The 17,882-nt window shown below is 34.2% G+C and overlaps 1 protein-coding gene across 1 annotated transcript; it reads right to left on the bottom strand.

The window, feature by feature from the left end:
* Positions 1–14,811: 14,811 nt before the first annotated feature.
* LOC145272257 (uncharacterized) lies at positions 14,812–17,442 on the bottom strand. The gene has a single exon (XM_080127027.1). The coding sequence runs from the start codon at positions 17,440–17,442 to the stop codon at positions 14,812–14,814; it is 2,631 nt and encodes an 876-aa protein (XP_079983153.1).
* Between the last annotated feature and the right edge of the window lie 440 nt (positions 17,443–17,882).

Below are 17,882 nucleotides of genomic sequence, written 5' to 3' on the forward strand. Positions count from 1 at the left end.
TATTGAGATTTAGGAAAAATCTTTTTTAGATATTTGGCAGTAAAAGCGTCACAGTTCAAAGATTTGACCTTTGCAGGCTCTTTCAAACTCCTCTAATTCTGGGTCTAAACACTTGAAATTTTACATAAAGGATATTCAGACATGCAGCAAGCTTGTTAATAAGTTTGTGTCCGCAAATCTGGCTGCCAAGAGGTCAAAGTTGAGAGAGTTGACCTTTGTAGACTCAACCAAACTCTTCCTCTTATTCTGGATCTAAATAGTTGAAATTTTAGATGTAGCTTACCTAGACTTATCTAGACATGAGTGAATCGTACATATATATATATATATATATATATATATATATAAATATATATATATGCACATAAAGTTACAAACAGTACACAAGGTGCAAGATAAGGCGGGCTGAACTGCTAGTTTCACTATGAATATTAATACATGAAGCTATATTAATTTAAATCCATCAGTACCAAACAACTTACATACACATGAACCTAGTAACAGCTTTTGTAACATAGATACAATTTAACGTGTGACACCAATGCTGCCGTTTGAAATATACATTGCAAAGTTTTTTTATATATCGCTAGTGAACCGGTATCAGGTTTTGATGTTTAACAACTCCACATATCGCGTTCTATGTTGTAATTAAAAAAAAATATTCGCTCTCCTCGATGTTTCTTAATTATTTATTTTTGTATTTGCGGCAGTAGATCGTAGGTGCTTGGTACACGCTTGTATCATTCATTGTTTAAACTTTTAACACGAATTATATATTGAAGGTATGAAAATTTTTTAAAATCATGAAAAAACCCCAGAAATAATCTGTAATATTTACCTAAAATAAAAGAATGTATATTGAATATACCACACACATTTAAAACTTCGATATGTTGACTATCTTACTGTTTATTCCTTTTAGTAAGTTGACAAGCAAAATTATTGAAAGCACCTGTAGCGCAAACTCATTTATTTAATAATCATATCAACGAATAAATTTATTCTGCCTTGTTTTCAGTACAATATAAATCAATTTTAAAAGAAAATACAGGCATATAGGCATTATTACAGAATCCGAAAATTGAGAAAGAACTGCAATTACCTTGGAGAAATCACATAGAAAATAGTTCTACTATGTATGAAATACATTCTGGAGAACAAATCTGACTTGTTTTTAATTAGTAAGAGTAAAATAAATCGGAAACCTCATGTTATGGAACGACCCTCGTATGACAAAGTGTATTCTGGACACCCATATTCAGCTATCGTTTATTACTGGCAAAAGTGCATCGTGTATGTTCATGAATATAGAGAAACATATCTTTTATTACACAAAGGTTTATCGTTTAAATAATACCGTTCCTATCGGCTTAACTCATAAGTCCCTTGAGTTAAAAAATAAAAACGATCCTTGTATATTTTTATGAAATAAATGATAATAAAATATGAGCTATCTATTAAAGTAAGTTCCGAGAATTGAACATCAACAGTCAGTGTAATGTTGGTTCGTGAATGATTGTTGCTTTTTATTTTTAACAAGGTCTCGTCATAAGCACTCATACACACGGACAAAGACACAGACACCACACATACACACGCATATATATATATATATATATATATATATATATATATATATATATATATATAGAAATATATATATACACATATATATATATATACACATACATATATATATATATATATATATATATATATATATATATATATGTATGTATATATATATATATTAGAAGAAAACAGCACAAGAATATTACGTGCGTCATTACCAGCACATTCTGGAAAATAACAAGAAGCCACTAACGTTTTTTACTTGGACAGCTTTATATCCTCCAAGAAATTCAGCAAGAACCTAACAGCTCGTCGTGCTTTTCTCTAGAATGTGCCGCCCGAGACAAAGTCCCCTTTAGGTCTAAAAAAGTATGATAAAGAACGCGAGACAGTTTTATTCTCAGTTAATCAAGTTCAAATAGAGAACGACGGCATGGTTCCCATGAGTTTTGACGTACAACAAACATGCTCCTGGACATAAGCGTGCCCTCTATCTTAGCCACCATCATCAATAAACCTAATATAATCTAGTTATCATCAGACAAAGCCAAACATTTTTCCATGTAATCTGCAGCAAATTCTACCCTTTGTGGTAAAGGCCGCATACACCCCGTTCTCTGTGATGTGTCTGAAAACAGGTTATGCGTTGGAAAAATGCATGCGCGTTTGGAATCAATCTTATAAACCAACTTTAATTCTTTTAAAGCAACTGCCCCTGAGGGCATTCCAATAATAGTGCGCATCAAGCTAATACCAAAACTAAACCCCAGAGAGCTGTTTAAACGTTGTCTTAATGAGAACTGCTTCCCAATACCCTTGGAAAACCTCATCAGTCTGCCCTGTATTTAAAATTCAAGTAATCGGTAAACTCAGTGCAGAACAGCACATTTTCTGTGCGTTATGAGTAGGTAGCTGAAATATATGTTGAATAGAGAAGTGGTGAACCACCTGAACAAAAATAACCTACTCAGTGACATTCAATACGATTTCCGTTCTGATTGATCAACACTAATGTTGAAAAATTAATATCTTACAGTATTAGTGAATCTTTCGACGGGGCTTGATTTTTCGGTTAATTAGTGTTAACATACAAAGTTTTCTTTTATAGGATATGGTATAAAGTTCTACTGCACAAGTTCTCCAGAAATAGAAATATCTTCTCAGTTATCATATCATTTCTCTCTGATAGGTTTATACCCGTAATTATTATTGGGCAGACAGCAATAGCTAACAGTATTACTTCTCGCGTTTATTTACTGAGCTGAATCTTCTTTCTCTATTTCATCAAGGATAACTGAAATTATCTTCTTTGATCATTCGTGGATATTTATGCAGACAGTAGAACCGAGCATTCTCTTACTCACTTTTTTCTCATCACGCGTAAGTAGTCAATCGGCTTAAAAAAGTCCGAGTAATTTTAATGCATCTAAAACCAAGCTTATACCTATACCATCATAATCGCGCTTACGCTCATCTGACCCGCATTGAGACAAATGGCTCTCATCCTAGGAGAAGCTATATGTTTTGACAAGCTTCTGGGCTTGATCTTAACTACTCATTTTAAATGAAGCTCATACATAAAATCTGATGCTAAGGTCGTTAAAAATAGGTCAATCATTCTACCGCTACATCAGATATCTTATGGAGTTGCAATCCCCTAGTTGTAAAAAAGCCAATTACTAGAAATTAGAATCGGTTCACTCTATAGAAGCTTACGGGTTTGGAATTTTACATTGACAATGTTTATACGATAAAAAATAGGTGAATCTTGATGAACTGTTGAACACGTCCTAGGATAGAGTACTGTTGCCACAACTAGGAAAATAAACTCTCTGGACCACTCTATTCTGCAGTGACAAATTACTAAACCTGCATAGAAACCTGATAGTCGTTTTTTTATCACACAACATGATGCTAGTCTCTCTCTGCTCAATCGTTATTTACATATTAAGTACTTTTCCAAGTTAACATGATCCCTTTGTCCGTATTCTTCAAAAGAAACAATCGTCTAACTAAAATCACTATCAAACTGTTCCACACCTTGTCTTCTTGGCTACAACTAGATGAATTTCATAAAACAAATATCTTTTTCATATAACCCTCACTTCGGTCTGTGCGTTTCCAGCAAAATTCAAAATGTTCAAGCAAAATGATAACAAAGTCTTGCTGAACCGTCGCCTTAAATAATAAAATTATACCAAATTTCAACTACTGACTATTACTACGCTATTATCCAAATGATTAGCGTGCACTAATTCACCTTTATTTTCGAGTAGTCTTACTAAGTGGTGACTTCGTTGTTAAATATAATTACAATAAGTCGGTTCTCGCGGATAATAGATATTTTTAATACAAAGACTTGCAAGTTTAAAAAGAAAAAAATAATTATATTTATAAAATATTTTAGTGGTTGCGTAGTTTTAAGACGATTACAAAATCAAACATATATATATATATATATATATATATATATATATATATATTATAATTCAAGACATTTTGTTTTATTAAAAATTACAGATATTGGTATATATATATATATATATATATATATACTTACAAAATGCATACATAAACATATATACATACATATATGCATATGTTTAACAAAAACGAACAAACAGCATATATATATATATAAATATATGTATATATATATATATATATATATATATATATATATATATATATATATATAAAGTAATTTATAAAATATATATGGCGATAAGGCTACACTAAATATTCTGCGTTTCATCCACTATAGGATTAGTCAGGCTGACGAATCCTATAGTGGATGAAACGCAGAATATTCAGTGTAGCTTAATCTCCATATATATTTTACAAATTACTAACTAGCTCTACCTACGTATTGAGCACTTTTTAAGTAAATACTTAAAGTTTACGCATAAATCTATACTTTCGTATATTAGGTTTATGTGAGTAAATGAAGTAGTTTATATATATATATATATATATATATATATATATATATATATATATTAGTGATTTACTTATATCTCCCTTCCGTTTCGTACAAATTCTCTTTAAATCCAACATAACGTCCGGTTTTCCATTCATAGAGTTCCGCTCTCATATTCTTTCGTTCACGCCATAATAAAAGCGAACTGAACAAAATGAATGCTTATTGCAATTTAGTTCGGGTTCTCGGAAAACGGAGGCTTTAAAAACGCCGATGATTGATTCGATAAAGTTGTTGGCCAGGTGGAAAATTGCATTTCACTCAAAAGCGTCTCATTTTTATCACCATTTAACTCAACACCAATATTTCCGCCCTAAAACTGTCTCCATTAACTTCGATGGATCTTTGAGGACGAAATCATTTTATTACAAATCAATGCTCTATCCAGAGCCAAGCAACTTCCACTGAGATTTGCAACTCATAATCGATCTGCTGTCAGCAGCTTAATTGTAATTGCTTTGCATATCGTTAAAATGGCCCGGTTATTTTTAAGTGCATAACATTTACATGGTCGCATCTATCTGATTTTTCCTATTTCTCTCTTTCTTTCTCTCTCCAAACACCCCCATATATATACATATATATATATATATATATATATATAAACTACTTCATTTACTCACATAAATTTAATATACGAAAGTATAGATTTATGCGTAAACTTTAAGTATTTACTTCAAAAGTGCTCAATACGTAGGTAGAGCTAGTTAGTAATTTATAAAATATATATGCCGATTAAGCTACACTGAATATTCTGCGTTTCATCCAGTATAGGATTCGTCAGGCTTATGCGCGAATTCTGTGGTTGTTTCTTGTTTTTATATATGTTGAGGATTTTTAGTTAGCCAATCAGCTTTCTAGTATCCACCGCGCCCCTTCCTATCAGTCAATGGGCATGCATTTTATCGAACAAAGGATCTGTTTTAGAACTAGGTTAGTGGTTTAAGGTAGACGTTTCCTTGTTTATATATATATATATATATATATATATATAAATATACCTATGTGTACATACATACATGCACATATATATACATATATATATATATATATACATATATGTGTGATCGTTTATGTATATTCATGTTTATTTAATTTATTTATCTGTTCGTTTTCTATTGTTATTGTTAGTTTTAAAGCTATTTTGTATCGCTATCCTAGAGTAAGTTTTATTTTGTGAACACAGTTGTTTGCTATTTCTCGTCTACAGTTTAATAGATTTTGGGGTTCTTTAAAGTACCGGATAGCAAATTTTTCATGAAGGCATAATTTACATGGGTCGTCTAAATGTCTGCACGTGGTAGCTTGTCTCATTATTTTCCATTCGACTACCGGCGAATGTCCGCTTTCTTTGAGTTCCCAATATTTATTCGCTAGTGTTGTTTTTATACGGTGTTTTTTTTTTTTAAAGTAAAACGTCTACCTTAAACCACTAACCTAGTTCTAAAACAGCTCCATGTTCGATAATATTCATGCCCATTGGCTGATAGGAAGGGGTGCGGTTGATACTAGAAAGCTGATTGGCTAACTAAAAATACTCAACATATATAAAAACAAGAAACAATCAGAGAATTCGCGCGTAAGCCTGACGAATTCTATAGTGGATGAAACGCAAAATATTCAGTGTAGCTTAATCGCCATATATATTTTATAAATTATATATATATATATATATATATATATATATATATGATGAAAATAATGGAAATAGTATTCCGACAAAATAGAGAAAAAAAAGGAACAAACCGTATTATGTGTTCATCAACGTTTCGTCTTTATTTCGTATATGCTAGTATATATATATATATATATATATATATATATATATATATATATATATATATATATATATATATATACTAGCAGTTCAGTCCGGCTTTGCTCGGGCCCTATGTCCTTTTTATAACTTTATGTGCATATATATATATATACATATATATTAAAATGTTTGACACATGTCCAGGTTACCAACATCTATAATTTAAAGGGATTGGGCCCATAATTGGCAGGGGGAGCTTAGTAGAGTCTGCAAACGTCAACTATTTAAACTTAGACGTCCTGGCAGCCAAAATTTCGCCCAAAAACCGATGAGAAACCTGCTGCATATCTGAATACCCTTAATGTAAAATTTCAAATTTGGCTTAATTGTTTGCTAGAGACAACAAATGGAAAATCTTTTGAACATTAGCAGTCAAATTTTCGCTCAACAACCGTGGGAAATCTTGCCATATGTCTGAATACACTTTATGTAAATTTTCAAATGCTTAGACCAAAAATTGACTTAGTAATGTGGTAGACTCCGCAGATATCATATTTTTTGATTAAATTTAACCCCAATTTTGACTCTATTACATTTATTTTTGGTAGCTCAAATCGAATTTAAATGTTTGATCCATGTTCAGGTAACCTACATCTAAAATATCAATTGTTTAGACAAAAAAATCGCCAAGAGGTTTGGTAGAGCTTTCAAACATGAAACCGTTGAACTCTGACCCCTTTACAGCCATATTTCTGGTGGAGAACCGATTATAAATGTGTTCCCAAATTTCAATACCCCTTATGTCAAATCTCGAGTCTGTAGACTGAAAATAAACTAAATAGTTTGGTAGGGAAATTACACGCACACACAGACAGAGAGACAATTTCATTTTTATAGATTTACTAGCATGGGTGCCCGGTTTTGCCCTGCTGTTTGGAGGTGTGTATAGCGCAAAAAAAGGTGGTAGTAGGAAGGCAGGCTCGAACCCGTACCGCGAAGGAGGAAAAGAGCGTGAATAAAAAAAAAAACGTGACGTCTTTGCTGCTACAAACACCGCCAAACCGTATGTTTTAATTAAGGCTAGACAATCGAAAAGAGGGGACGACATTCGAAAATATCGCCGAAAAAAGCAACCATTCCCCGAAGAAAAGTGCCCAGTTGAGGGTGAAGAAATTAATGTTTTTAGCCAATTTTTCGGTATTTGTCGTCTGATGGGTCGAGCTTCAAAACAATACTGACCTTGTGTAAATCAATAACCTCTGTCGAAAGTTTTAGGCAGACATGCAAACATACATACATACATTTATATATTTGTAACTCAAATTGTCGACCCTACTACTCTAAAAAGCTTGTCCTATCTCTGAATACTCTTTATGTAAAATTTCAAATGTTTAGACCAGGCATTGTATGAGTAATTTGGTAGAGACCGCAGAAATAATTTTTTAAAAAGTTGTCCTCTATCATGACCCCTTAACATTTATTATTTTGTGCTCAAATCAAGTTATTAAGTTAGATCTATGTCCAAGGAACCTATATCTAAAATTTCAATCGTTTATACCCAAAATTGTCGGAGAAGTTTGGTAGAGTTCTCAAAGGTCAATTCGCTGAACTTTGACCCCTTAACAGCCAATTTCTGGCCGAAAACTAATTACATAGATTTTTCCAGATCTCACTACCCTTTATATCATATTTCGAGTCTGTAGACTGAACATTGACAGAGTGATTGCGTAGGGAAATGTACACAGACACACACGTTCACTTTTATATCTATTATCTGTATATATTCACACACACGCATATATATATATATATATATATATATATATATATATATATATATATACTCCTATAAATTCGCTTTTCTTTTGTGTATATTTATATTCATATTAAAAACCCTTTTTCTATTTATCTTAAAAGAAAATACAATTTTCTCATATATGAGTTGTGGAAATGCATTCAGTAGCAAAAGATCTAGCTACTTTGCATATTCTGAACATTCCTTTTTATTAATTCTCTATTAGTTTTTTCGGTTTTCTTGATCATCTAGAGTTAACTATTACGTGTAATTATATTCATGCAGGTATTCTACCTGATTTATACTTGCATAATATTTGCGTAAATTATTTACATTAAACAAAAAAATTGTTTCCATATATATTTATGCATACGTATATTTTTTATTTAATCTATTAGTCTATCTATCTATCTATCTATCTATATATTTATCAAAGTGAAATTGTCTGTCTGTAGGTGTGTGTGTCTGTGTGTGTATCTGTGTACATTTCCCTATGCAATAACTCTGTCAATTTTTAGTCTACAGACTCAAAATTTGATATACAGTGAGATTTGGGAAAATCGATTTGATCGGTTTTTGGACAGAAATTTTGCGCGTAAGGGGTCAACGTTCTACGATTTTACCTTTGAGAACTCTACCAAACTTCTCCGACAATTTTGGCTCTACGCACTTGAAATTTTAGATATAGGTTCCTTGGATATGGATCTAACTTAATAACTTGATTTGAGCCCAAAACAATAAAATTTAAGGGGTAATAATAGGGGTCATGTTAAAAAAATTGACCTCTGCGGTCTGAGACAATTTCTTGTCTAAATATTTGAAAGTTTACATAAAGGATATTCAGAGATAGGGCAAGATTTTTCATCAGTTTGGGTCGAAAATTTTTTGTTACCAACATATAAATGTATGCATGTATGTCTGTTTCCATGTCTACCTTAAACTTTCAATAGAGGCGACGGATTTTATCAAGATCAGTCTCGTTTTAAAATCCGACTTTCATACGACAAATATCGAAAAATTGGCGAAAAACATTAATATCTTCCCCTTCAACAAGGCACTTTTCTACAGGGTGGTCACTTTTTTCGCCGATATTTTTTTGAAGTTATCCTCTCCTTTAGATTGTCTAACCTTAATTCGAAAAAAAGTCGCTTCCGGTTTGGCGGTGGTCGTAACAGCATAAACGTTAGGTTTTACCCTGGTCTTTTCCTCCTTTGCGGTACGGATCCGAGCCTGCCTTCCTACTACCACTTTTCTTTTTGCTCAACATACACATCCAAACACCCGGGCAACGCCGGGCATCCATGCTAGTATATATATATATATATATATATATATGTATATATATATATATAATCTGTGTGGGTGCGTATGTATGTGCATAAATGCGTTGTGCTCAGTAAATATATCATCGAGAAAATGGCAGTGTTTAAATGGCAACGGTAAAAATGGCAAATGTGAATAAATATGTAAAAGTTGCATGTTGACAACGAGAAATAAGACCTTACGAAAAAAGCGGGTCAAGACGCACTTCATTTATTTAAATTGGGCTAAGAACTTTTATCACCCCACAAATTCCGGTGACTATTTTTAATTAGGCATTTATATTGTCGTGGTTTGATTATGCTTTTTTATCTAGGTTTATATAGCCAAACTTAATAATGTTTTTTATCATTGTTCCGAGGTTCTGCAGGAATTCCCAGTATTTTCTTATTAAATTTATTTGATTAAAATATTTCAGACTCGAAAGACATGTATCCGTTAACTGGTTTTAATTACTATATTTGTTTTTATTGGGTAAATTTTGTTAAATTCATCAGTAAGCAACAGTAACATAATCGAAAAGACACATCTCTACAGAATTTGAAGCGAAATGTTCATTTTAGCTTCAACAGTTACGGTTTAATTATAGGAAAGTACATTTTCTGGGTTTAAAATCGACAGAGAACCCGACAGGAATACGTTTTATTTAAAACATATATATATATATATATATATATATATATATATATATATATATATATATATTATAATACACATTTATATATAATAATAAGAAGATAAAGCTTAAATAAATTTTAAATGTTGCCATATTTACGTATATTCAGATTGTTTTTATGCCTTGAAAATTGGAATTGCATGCAATTGTTTAATTGTGGCGACCTCTACTTTAAAGTGTGTTGCATAAAAAAAAAGAATTTCTTTTTTTTGAAACAATGTCATAATACAGAAAATATGTAAAAATAATTTTTACGAGCCTATAAATTTAAAAAAAAAATCTAGAAACATTTCACTTTATAGCGTCTGACGAATTTAGAATCTGACGTTGACAATGTTTATACGAAAAAAATGATAATTTGCTGAATTCGAATTATCATTCTTTTAATAAAGAGCAACAAACATTGTTTTACATAATTTTAAATTATTTTCCCAGTGAACATAAATAACCCTGTTTTTATTTAGATTTTTTCTTACAAATAATTAAACGTTGTTTTGTTAGAATTGGAATGCTTACTTTTTGTTTTAAAATATTTAAATATACGCTTAAAAACAATCTATTTCATTTTAACGATAAATAAATCAAAAATTTAATATATTAAACATTATACAAATAATGTATACAATATCTTGTTTCTATTTGACTGTATTACTGATGCCAATGTGTTATAATTAGTGAAATGAAAAATCCAAATATGTTAGTGTACAAAAATTACGAGGAAATCTTTTTCAAACGTGCACCGCTTAATGTCGATTTGTGACTGCAATGCCGGAAGCCGTAATAAAGTAAACTGCTCTTTAACCTATAATCGTTTCCCTCAATTTTTCTGGTGTGTTCATCCGTGATAGCTAAAGAGATAAAAACTGAGTATATTCTTTAGACGATTTTTTTTTCTAATTTGGTAAAATTTCTGTGTTTCCTTATACATACATATATTCTATTGTTTATAATACTCAGTGTGTATCTGTTGTTTATATATATGAGGCTATGATCGATGAATGGATGTATGTGTTCAGTCTAGATGGACAATATATATATATATATATATATATATGCATATATATATATATATATATATATATATATATATATATGGCGATTAAGCTACACTGAATATTCCGCTTTTCATCCACTCTAGGACTCTTCAGGCTTATGCGCGAATTTTGTGGCTGTTTGTCGTTTTCATATACGCACCTTCTATTGAGATTTTAGTTAAACAATCAGCTTTCTAGTATCCACCACGCCCTTCCTATCAGCCAATGAACATGCACTTATCGGACAAAGGCCTATTTGGCCCCTGCTTGACCTGTTCCTTTTTGTGTGCTCTATTTAGTCTGGATATCTAGTTTCATGATCTGTTTTAGATCTAGGTTAGGCTTAATCGCCATATATATTTTATAACTTACTAACTAGCTCTACCTACGTATTGAACACTTTTGAAGTAAATACTTAAAGTTTACGCATAAATTTGTATTTTCGTATATTAATTTTATGTGAGTAAATTAAGTAGTTATATATATATATGTATATATATATATATATATATATATTACGAGTAGACTTTGAAATGTGTTTTAGCTCAATTCAGAAAATAAGCCAAGCTATATTTTCCTTAGATTATAATGTAGGTCCTCCCATTACTTTCTTTATATTGTCCTATTCTTTTATTTAAATTGTCCTATTCTTTTATTTACTTTGGTAAATTGGAAGGTGATGTAGTAGGAACACAGAAAAAGATCATGAAAGTATCTACACATACCTTATAATTTATTGAACGTAAAATGTCGACGTTCCATTTTAGCACATTTTTGGTATTGTTAAAACTTTTGTCTCCAAACGCAAGCTGCGTGAATAAAAGATGGAACATTAACTATCATCAACCATGAAGTCGGCACTCATATTTGTATACTATTCTCTGTGTATAGATGACATATGTCGACGATTACCTTTGACATGATGTTGAATCGACATTCTTGAAAATAATATAAAAAATATATTTTAAATAAACCTTTAGCATTGATCTTGAAATAATAATACAATCACAGTTGCATTCATAACGGAACGCGATATATGAGCATTTTGGTAATCGTAGCATATTCTTGTATTATTATAACTTTCTAACCTGTAAAGAGAAAGAAGAGATTGATAACAGCAACACCCCTTACATTTAAAACCATACGAACCGTACATGAAAGATGACAAGGCGTCGTGTCTCATTAGAAAAACATTAGAGTGCTGATCTTGAAACATGTTAATCCATGCTGATGCGGAAACAAGAGTACATTTGTGAAATATTGCGCATATAAAATATAAAAAAATATGTTTAATAATCCTATTGTAATATTTTATAAATAAAACAATAATAAAATATATAAACAGGCGTCAAAATAGAGGGCGAAGCAAAAGCACCAATAAAAACTGGGCACATTCTTTCTCATTTTTCCTCACCGCTTTGGAAGCGAAAATTAAATGCGAAATTTTCAAAGGTTGAAAACTGCATATATATCGCGTAAAATAATAACAGATACGATATATATATATATATATATATATATATATATATATTTGTAGTCATCGCATGCAGTCCTATTTCGTTGTATTACAACTCATCAGTGCCGCATCTCTCTCAAGCCAAGGATTAAACCTAGAACCATCGTGTTGACAGTCGGGAGTTCTCACACTCGACGATGGAATCGACGCCCGTAAATAACTCGTCGGAATGTCTATTTAAATACACACCCGCCACCACTTTTATAGTGCTCAAATCGCATGTTCGTAAACAAACAAACAACGAGCTTCGTATTTTCAGCCAATTAAGTAGCGGGTGAGATTATTTACGACAGCGCTCTACCCAAAGAGGGGGGGGCTTAAAATATATTTGTAGTCATCGACATACACTCCTGTTTCATTGTATCACAACTCATCAGTGCCGCTAGACTAACATCTCTCCCAAGTCAAGTATTGAACCTAGAACCGTCGTCTTGACAGTCGGCAGTTCTCCCACAGAACCATGGAATCGACGCCCGTAAATAACTCGTCGGAATGTCTATTTAAATAGACACCCGCCATCATTTTATAGTGCTCAAATCGCCTGTATTTCTACTTCTTGGCATAAATGATTTTACAAAGAATTCTTCATATGTTTTGGTCGCGATTTCAATTATAGCTGATGACACTTAGGCCATCTTCTTTTTAATAAATAATTTTCTCAAGAATTCTTCCTAAGGTTTGGTTTCGGTTTCTATTATGGCTGAAGGAACTATATATATATATATATATATATATATATATATATATATATATATATATATATATATATATATATATATATATAGTTTGTCAGGAGGCGATAAAAAAATTCAATAAATTGCTTAGGTCGTTCATGTGAGAGCTGAAGATACAATATTTGTTGCAACACTATATATACATATTTCAAGGCCATACCAGTGGTTTCATTGCGCTTAATCCACCATAAAAAAGGTTGGCAAGAGTCAGCGCAAATTCACCAGCGACTTTGAATAACTGAAAGTTAAGTAACACACAGAGAAAAACACGTTAAACGAGCGTTTAAGACTCAGAGTTTCAAATTTATAAAGTGACAAACCCTACTCAGGTGCCAGTGTCTACATCAAATTTTTCCAATTAAAGCTTCAACTAATTTGAAATTCTGAGTCTTAAACGCCTTTTAACGTTTTACCTCTTATTGTTTACTTTGCATTGTTTCAGCTTTTCGAAATCGCTGGTGAATTTACGCTGTCTCTTTCCAAACTCTTATGGTTGGTTCAGCGCAATGAAACAACTGGTACGACCTTGAAATATATATATATATATATATATATACTAGCAGTATTACCCGACGTTGTTCGGGGGGGGGTGATTTAATGCCATCTTAATGCTTATTGTCTGTACATTCAGTATTTTTTTTTTTTGTAATCCTTAAATTATTTTAGTAAAGTTGGTTATATTGACGTCTTACTGATCAATGTAGCTTCCACATCTGATTTGTCCCCTTAGCAGCTATTCTTCCAGCTCAAAACCAAATACTATGGTAAGGTTTTGGGAGCCATGATTTCTTTAACTCTATGCGAAAGAAACCACAGGTTCAATATTGACCATCTATTCGTTTTAAGAATTTATGTCGTTGTAGCTGTATAGTTTTACAATTAGTCAACTATGGCAAAAAATTCCTTACCTTATGTTGCCGGGCATAGTACTTATGCTTGGTTGATGAGGTCTATGTTTTTTAGACCAATGTCTTTGAAACTTCTGAATCACATTTTCACTAATATGTGTGTAGACTGTTTTGCAATTTCTTCAGGATCAGTTGTTTGTTCAATGGACGTTCAAAAAACAGAAAAATAATTTACTGTTGTACTGCTAAAATGTTATTCCATAGCCAATACAATTGTTTAGGGTTGATCAGAATGAATCTAATTATGCAGAGTTGGCAACCAAATAAAGACGAAAGAATTATAAGGACCGCAAATGCTTCTGAATATATTTAAGGGCACTCTAGGTTTTGCCAAATTCATATTTTCACTCTATTTCTCTTTCCATAGAGGTTACTGTGTAAATACATGAAATTGTTTTCATTTTGTTACAAAAAAGAATCCAGGTTAGTGAATTCTTTACTGGGTGCTGGCAAAGCTTTAGAAGGAATAAACACGGTTAATAGAGAGGAGAAATTGAGGTGTAAAATTGTTGAAAAATTATAAAACCTCTTTGTAAACAACATTTTTAGCCAGTGTTTTAGGAGAAAACACAAAGAGTTTGGATTGTGAGCCCACACGTGAGGCAGCTACATAGAGCTGACCGTGAGAAAAACATTGCTCCTGTAAATGAATGCCTGCAACGTCAAAGGTTTGGCCCTGGGATTTGTTGATGGACATCGCGAAGCACAGTTTCACAGGGAACTGTGATCGCTTGAAGTAAATGCCCAGGTCTGGATTTGATGGATATAGGGGTATCCTCGAAATTAGCACTGTCTCTCCTTTTCCACAGCCAGTCAATATTTTGGCCTCGATAATATTAGGTGACAGGGATGTTACCACGAGGCGGGTTCCATTACATTGCTTTGGTGGTATGAGGTTACGAATGAGCATTATAGGAGCTCCAACCTTAAGTCGGAGTATGTGGGGTGGCAGGCCAGGTGGTTCTAGGGAGTTTAGCAACTCCACCGTGTAATCAGCCAGATCAGCAGTATCAGGTGTGCGGTCAATGGATTTATAGACACGTTCCTCTCCCGGGATGAGTTCCAAAAGTCTGTAGTTAATCGCATTGACGGAGGCGTTTTTTGGAGCCAGAATCGCTCTCGTGGCGAGCCAATCAAAGTCCCTGTAGTTTTTCTGAATGTTCTCGAAAACTGCCTGGTATAGGTGGGTTGGCGTTTCAACGATGGTTGATATGTGTTCAACATTTGTGTAATCTTCAGTGTCTGTGGGAGTACGTCCTTCACCAAGTTCCAGAAGTGCATTAGAGAAATTAGCAGCATCTGGGTTGCGGCTAAGGTGGACACGCATATTTGTTGTGAGTTTTAAATGGTGAACTTGATCCCACAGTATCGACGATTTCAGGCATGCTTGAACAGCATCAGCGCGTGTCCCTTTTGGGACAACAGGAAGTGTTTGTCGGAAATCTCCACACAGCAGAACTGTTAATCCACCCATGATGTTGTCACAGTTGCGTAAATCTTGAAGGGTCCTGTTCAATGCTTCCAACGCAACTTTGTGCGCCATCGTGCATTCATCCCATACGATGAGTTTGCATCTGCGTAACAAAACAGCTTTATCCGAATTCTTTTCGATGTTGCATGTTGGGAATTCAGTTTGTGTGTAGTTGATGGGCAATTTTAAAGCTGAATGTGCCGTTCTGCCATCAGGGAGTAAAGTTGCAGCAATTCCAGAGGTTGCAACAGCTATAGCGACAGCTCCACTCCGTCGCACATGGGCAAGTATTAATTTGGTGACAAAGGTTTTTCCTGTGCCACCAGGTGCGTCCAAGAAAAATATTCCTCCACGGTTCTGTTGAACATTTTCATTGATCATATGGTAGACGTTCAGTTGTTCAGGCAACAGTTTAGGCTCATTCTCAGCAATGTACGCATTAAGTTCTGTAGGTGAGTAGCATATTTCACGCAGTAAATTTAGGCTCAAACTATTCCCTTCATGGCAGATGGGGGCAGGTAGGCCATATGATGGTAAAGTGGAACCACCAATTTCCAAAAGGAGGTTTTCGAGGCAAATTAGCCCTTCATTGTAAATCACTTGGGAGTAGTCTTGCTCCACCGATGTATTCTCAATTTGGGCTCTTCTGGAAATGTCTTCGGTCATGAAGTTACGAAATTTCATCCATAGATGTTTTGGATCGCTCAAGTCACACCATACTATCATAATTGCAAAGAGCGACCGTAGAGCATGGGGAGATTTGAATAGACTTCCTTCTGTCATGGCGGCATCCCACTGAGAATCGTTTTCAAGTAGTCCCAACTGGGAGCATGCATCACGGAAGGTTTCACACAGGACGCCATCGACAGTTTTTATGTCATCAAAACTTATAGGGCCACGGACTTCGTGAAGGAGAAGACGAAGATGGAAGCACTCATGTTGACGTGGTGGCACTGTGTAAACTCGCCCGAGACAGGAATCATATTTAACCCCTGGGAAACCATCGACAGGGTCTCCACACTTCCTGCGAGTCCACTGTTTGTTATTCCAAGTGTAGTAGGAAGGGATCTGTGGATACAAAAGCGTCTTTGCAAACTCATCATGGCCGCATAGTTTGAAGAAGGCAGTAAGCGTAGTTTCTGGTGGATGCTCCACCACCTGATTAGCAGTGCCGGCAGAAAAGTAAACTCTTTGCCCATTTTCAAGGTGAACAGCGAGTTGTATAACTGCAGGATATCTTTGGTGCAAGGGAAATGAGTAAAAATGCCATACACCTTCACCGCAACACAGGAAACGTCCAATGACATGAACAGATGGCTCGTCTCGAGAACCGTCGCGCTGAACAGCAAACGCTGCAGCATCGCTTCCCTTGTTGATGTATTTGCAGATATATTTAATGGATTTCACTGAGTGACAGAACTCCACATTGATGTGCGATTGGAAAATTTTCGTCAGCAAGGGACAGTACGGTACTATCCATCGGTTATCAACAGTGCTCCGACCGACTATTATCGTATGGCCGCCATCACCTGGACTCCGTCGCCTGTAAAGTGGGTAACCATCACCTCCTGTTTGTGTAGCATTGACAAATCTCCGTGGGTAGCCGCAAGCGCACACCGATTTCTTTTTACAGCATGATTGAGCTTTCTGGCCAGGACCACAGGGTCCATGAACCATCGTTGCTTTGACAATTTCGTAAAGCTGTGGGTCTAATCCAGGATCGGGAATCTCGGCTGAGATAATTTTGTCAATCAGTGGATTGAATCCGTTCACACAGCCAGATTAAGATATGGGTATGCGGAAGGCCTCTTTTTTGCCACTCTACAGTGAATATGTGGCACCTTACTCGGCCGGAGACTTCACCCTTGACTATAAGATCCATGAGTTTGCACAATTTAAGCCGGAAAACACGGACAATGAGATCAGGTCGGTCGTAGTGTTCTTGACCCAGAAACAGTTCATCTCGTATTTCTTCCCATGATGGATTGTAGGTGAAGGTAATAAACAAATCCGGTCGGCCATAATAGCGGACGTACGTCATTGCGTCTTGTGTGCGGGCATGCATATAACGCGGGCCACCGATGTATGTGGACGGAAGAATTGTCAGTTTTCCAACA

Source organism: Euprymna scolopes, chromosome 4 (genome assembly GCF_053919585.1).
Source record: "Euprymna scolopes isolate OS-2025 chromosome 4, ASM5391958v1, whole genome shotgun sequence".
Taxonomy (NCBI): domain Eukaryota; kingdom Metazoa; phylum Mollusca; class Cephalopoda; order Sepiida; family Sepiolidae; genus Euprymna; species Euprymna scolopes.

Excerpts from the sequence above, each read along its gene's own strand:
- LOC145272257 (XM_080127027.1), bottom strand. The coding sequence starts at position 17,442 with ATGGTTCATGGACCCTGTGGTCCTGGCCAGAAAGCTCAATCATGCTGT.